The sequence below is a fragment of the Quercus lobata genome, chromosome 2, assembly GCF_001633185.2.
Source record: "Quercus lobata isolate SW786 chromosome 2, ValleyOak3.0 Primary Assembly, whole genome shotgun sequence".
Classification (NCBI taxonomy): domain Eukaryota; kingdom Viridiplantae; phylum Streptophyta; class Magnoliopsida; order Fagales; family Fagaceae; genus Quercus; species Quercus lobata.
Window position 1 is genome coordinate 4,030,730 of NC_044905.1, and position 5,604 is coordinate 4,036,333.

At 34.2% G+C, this 5,604-nt stretch overlaps 1 protein-coding gene across 1 annotated transcript; it reads left to right on the forward strand.

The window, feature by feature from the left end:
- Positions 1-812: 812 nt before the first annotated feature.
- LOC115974143 (probable WRKY transcription factor 7) lies at positions 813-3,077 on the forward strand. Its single transcript, XM_031094360.1, has 3 exons — positions 813-1,788; positions 1,910-2,035; positions 2,753-3,077. Exons 1-3 carry the CDS (start codon positions 1,028-1,030, stop codon positions 2,913-2,915), a joined length of 1,050 nt encoding a protein of 349 aa, XP_030950220.1. The 5' UTR covers positions 813-1,027; the 3' UTR covers positions 2,916-3,077.
- Positions 3,078-5,604: the final 2,527 nt, after the last annotated feature.

A 5,604-nucleotide genomic window follows, 5' to 3' on the forward strand; every position in this document is an offset into this window, starting at 1 on the left:
ACACCCCACACCTCCTCACTCAAAATGACTTTTGCATCAAAAGCTGTTAAAGGTCAACTCTGCCTCACTGTCCTCAACTAACGTGTTTTGTTTTTAAAATATTTTTAGTTTCACACCTAATTTCACAACATACGCTAGATAAAAATGTGTCAATAATATTTTTACAACAAATTATGAGTGGTAAGTTGTTACTAGTTTTACAACGTATTGACGCGTGAGACACTAAACTAAACAGAAATGCGTTGACAATACTTTTACAATAAATTATAAATGGTAAATTGTTACTTATTCTCATTTGAATCTACAATTAAAATTACATTTTTAACTACTAATAACAGTTAACAACAACTTACCATTTAAAAATTATTGTAAAAATACTATAAATATTGTATTTCTTGACACCAAATGATAAATGGACTTGTTACTTTTCCTCGAAGACTCGTAATTCAACAATTCAACGAGCTGTAAAATTGAACAAGTATGAAGGTGTTCCTTATTTTTTGAGAATGTATGAATGTGTTGTAAGTATTGTTTATTTTATTTTCTCTCTCTCTCTCTCATTTTAGTATTTTACCAAGTCATCAATCCAACGGCTAATCACAACCTTTTGACCTTATCTCCACTCTAAGCTCATCATTTTACACGGTCTCCAACCCGTTTTTTTGTTGGGGTCCACACACTTAAAACACGGTCAATACCGTGACCCAAAAACTCCACGTGGAACGACAGGAATGGTTGGTGAGTTTGACTACAAATGAATAGAAACGACAGGTCAGTGACCCTATACCTTGCTTTGTAAGGAGCATCAGTTTGACTCGAATCCTCTTTTTTTTATTTAATTTTTCGCTTTTTGCTTTCCTCGTCATCAATTTCAATCTCTTGGTCTCTCACCCTTTCATTCTGCACCAAGATTTGTACTACTAGTTTAGTACTATAAATTTTCATCATTATAACTCCACATCTACTAGTAGCTAAAATATAAAAAAGAGTTGGGTATTTCATATATCTAGGCAAAGGTTGGTTTTTTATGGTTAATGGTGTTTGGGAAATTATGGCTGTGGAGTTAATGATGGGATATGGGGGTGATAGTTTTGCAGGGAAAAGTAGTGAAGAGAACGCTTTGGCTGTAAAAGAAGCAGCCTCAGCTGGGATTCAAAGCGTTGAGAAGCTGATGCGATTGATTTCTCAAGAGCAAGCTTCAATGGAAGTTGGTGCTGTTGCTGATGTAGCTGTGGACAAGTTCAAGAGGGTGATTTCTTTGCTAGATAGGAAGAGACTTGGCCATGCTCGTTTTCGAAGAGCTCCTGCGGGTGCTAGTCCTCAACAGAAACAAGAAAACCAAGAGGTTCAAGAACCAGGACCAAGTAATATACCAATCCCACATCGGCAAAAATTAGAACCAGTTTCTGCTTTCAAGGTTTATTGTCCAACTCCCACACCAATTTCTAGGCTTCCTCCTTTACCAAATAGTCACACCCATGTACACCAACAACCTCTTGGTCTTATGGTAGCAAAAGCTGGATCTTTGGAGAGAAAAGATGGGGCTAATAGTATAAGTTTTTGTTCTTCGCCACCAATTTCAGCTGGGAATTCTTTTGTTTCAAGTTTGACAGGGGACACTGAGAGTTTACAGCCTTCTTTGTCTTCTGGATTCCAAATTACAAACCTGTCACAGGTTTCCTCTGTGGGAAAGCCACCTCTGTCTTTGAAGAGGAGGTGTAGTTCGATGGATGATGGTGCACTCAAGTGTGGCTCATCTTCTGGGAGATGTCACTGTTCCAAGAAAAGGTTGGTATTTTTTTACAGTAATTTAGTGTCAGCTTGTTCTTTGATGTGGGTTTTAGTTTTAGCACTTAAAATTGTGTTTGATCTGAATATTGAAACTGGGTTTTTTAATTCGTTTGAGCAGGAAATCTAAAATAAAGAGAGTGACAAGAGTCCCTGCAATTAGCCCAAAAATGGCTGATATTCCACCCGATGAGTATTCATGGAGAAAGTATGGCCAGAAACCAATCAAAGGTTCTCCACATCCAAGGTGTGTATCTGTGGTGTACACTCTTCAATTACTTTAAATTCTAGTGTTTCTTTTTTTCCTTCCACGCCTCCTATTATTATTATTATTATATTTAATTTTGGGTAAATTTCATTTTTTATTTATTTTGTCCTTTATAAATAAATTTGGGGTATGGGCGAATTTGTTGTCAACTTTCCACTCAAATTTAAGACTAAAAGAGTAACAAATTTAATCCTATTGTCAATTTTTCATGCAATTTTGCTAAAATGATTCTATCCAACCCTAAATTGGACGGGAGAAAAATTCAGTTTGTCTATTTTAAACTCACTATCCTTGTAAGTTACTCAACCGCATTTTCAATTACTTGTGCTAATGAACTTTATCAAAAAATGGTTTAAATCTCACTAGTGGGTGTAACTTATCTATAAAAGGAACAACTCATTTGTGCTTGTAGTACACAAATGGTACTTAACAGTTTTCCTTTTTTTTTTGAGAAACCGACCAAGAAGGCCACTTTAATTAAAAGAAGAAAAATCCGACAAATAACAGTTATAAAGATTTGGTGGAACAAACTCCATCCAAACCAACAGAGAAGAAAACTTAGCTCTCTTCACATTTTGCATCATTACATGTCCATGTTGTGGGTTTTTTAGATAACTCTCTCTCTTGTGGTCAAGCTGTGGTTGTTGTGTCAGATTGACAAGCTAACGATATGGTTGCTATGGATCACAATTTCAGGGGATACTACAAATGTAGTAGCTTGAGAGGCTGCCCTGCACGCAAACATGTGGAGCGAGCTTTGGATGATCCAACGATGCTGATTGTCACCTATGAGGGTGATCACAATCACTCCCACACTATCACAGAAGCAAACACAGCTCTTGTCCTCGAATCATCCTAGTCCACTCGTCCAACAAGCTCAAAACAAAGAGTAGTGGATAAAGTCTAGAGATTGTCAACGTTGAGACTTTGGCTTTGTGTAATTGTGTAGAAGAAGATTTAGTGGATAATGGGTATATGCTAGTTTCTTATACAAAATAGGATTCCTTGGTTTTTCTTTTCTCTTTTTTTATTATTTTATTTTGCTCGGTTGAAGACTTTTTGTTTAGATAAAGGAAAAGAGGTAGGAAAGCTTAAAATGGTGGATTTGGTGGGAGTTGAATCATATGCAAGTGGTAGCTCTTTTTTTAAATTTCAAAACTTTTTTTAATGTTCTTATACTCATTAGAGTTTTGCTTTTTTGATATGCTGGGGATGCCCACTTTTATTTGTTTCTATTGGCACTATACAAATCCTTTATGGAAAAAAAGAAAAAAGAAAGGTACTCAGTCTATGGGTTAGGCAGAATTTTGAGATATTCTATAATGAAGACCCCTTGCAACGGTTGACTATTTATGAGCATTTTTTTTTCTGATACACACATGCTGCCGAATGAGTAGATATCAAACATGAGTTTGGTTTAGGTCCACAGGATTACTAGAGCATAGCTTTGCCCATCAAAGAAAGTAAGAAAGATCCAAAGCCTATGTTCTTTATAGATTCATAAAAACCTCCCAAAAAAAGGCAAAAAAAAAAAAAAAAATGGAATAATGAAAATTTCCATAAACCCAACAGGAAATCAAAAGAAGAAAGAGTTTGCTTACAAGCTATGGTTTACAATTTGAATCCGCAAAATTGTTCAGAATTATAAATTTTAAGGTTTGAGTTTCCACGTCTCTCGTGTTGCCCTTATATTGGGGATTTGAGTCATTGATGAGGTTGTGAAAAGAGTAAAACAATATCGAGCATGAATGCAATTGTTGGTTGTGAGATTGTTCGACACAGAAATATTCCTAGGTACTAAGATTCTATGAAGACTTTTAGAGACGAGACTACAGTCTTTAGTGAGAACTAGTTTGAGTTTAGATGAAAAAGAGAGTATGATAGAGATTGAAGGGTGAGGGGGCAACACATTTTTATTTGAATATAGTTTAGTTACAAAATTAGTTGTAGGCTAAGGTTATAACTTTACTTAATAAAATAAATATTACTATATATTTTGAAAATCTAACGATTGAATTGCATGTTTTTTATACTTTTAATTTACATGTCAAATTTTGTGTCAATAAAATATTATTTATTATATGATCTATAAACTTATATTTTATACATAATTTTGAATTACAAAAACTTGCAATTTAAACAATATATTGATGACATAGTTATTGATTTTTAATTTTTTAGAATTTTTGCAAACATAAAGGATATAAGAAGAAAATGTAATAATCCAACAGTAAATTTTTCAAAATTTAGCTCCAATAAAAATATATTAAGTAAGGTTGTAACCTAAGACTAACCAATTTTATAACTAAATTTTGTTTTTTTTATTTACTAATTTTGAACATAATTAAGGGTGCCTTTGAGGCAAGTGCACTGAACTCGACACCCCTCCCTTGCTTTGGGTGGAGAAATATGACTTACACGCCCTCCATCGGACCCATTTGGATTGGGTTAGATTGAATGCCCACGACAAGATTAAATTTCCCCCCTGACGAAGGGATGGGGATTCTTGGCTAGTGTAGGTGTTTTGATTTTGAGTCTTGATATTGCGTTTTACTCCTTTCCACTCCAACAATGTTCAAAGTTTAAATTTATTCAATTGCTTGTCAAAAAAAATGACTCAACTTTTTAAGAGGACATGAGATTGTTGTGTATGAATTTTGAAATAAATTATTTATCTTAATTTAAATTACCATGCTTAGAGTAATATCAGACAATAGGACGAGTAAATACCTAAGTTATCCCACTAATGACAGTAAGTCAAGACTTGCTGACCAAAATACCAATGTTACTTTACCAAATTTTGTTTTCAGCGTATAGATTCTGATGTGCAGCGTAAGTGTCGCTTCTCTTGTATACTGAATCAAAAAAAAAAAAAAAATAGACAATGATCTTAGTGCGTGACGCTCTAGTCATGAACCAACTAAGAAGTACAGCCAGCAAGCAATTAATCTCTAAGAATGGGAAAACTGTTTGCGGTTTATATGCATTACCTCGAAGTGAACGAAGGTCAACCCTTGAGAACCAGAAATAACCTCTTACCTTGCTACTTTCTTATATCTCTCCCTCCCATTGCGAATTGAGTGACATATAAAAATAAAAAAATACCGTAAGAGTGTACCCAACCAACATAACTAATGCACAACATTCCAAATTAACTGCTTCACATTAAAAAAAAAAAAAAAAAAAAAAAACTGTATCACATCACTCATGTGCTCACCACAATTTGTAATTAAAATTTTCTAATGGTCCATTTGTGGGGGGTAGGCTAATTTAAAAATGTTGTGAATATTTATTGTGTATGTAGAATGACTAAAAAAAAGAAAGACAATATTTGAAAAAAGAAAGACAATATTTTAAGAGAACTAAACTAAAATGGTAGACAAATGATATTGGAGGAAAGGATTAGCCGATTAGGTACAACTATTGAAAATTATGGAGCAATATATTATATGACCTCAAATCTTTGCTTACCTAATGAAAGAACAGGTTTACTGGTCAAGTTATGTTGAGGACCCCTTGAGGAATCCTAGGAGTCCAAATTTCAGCAC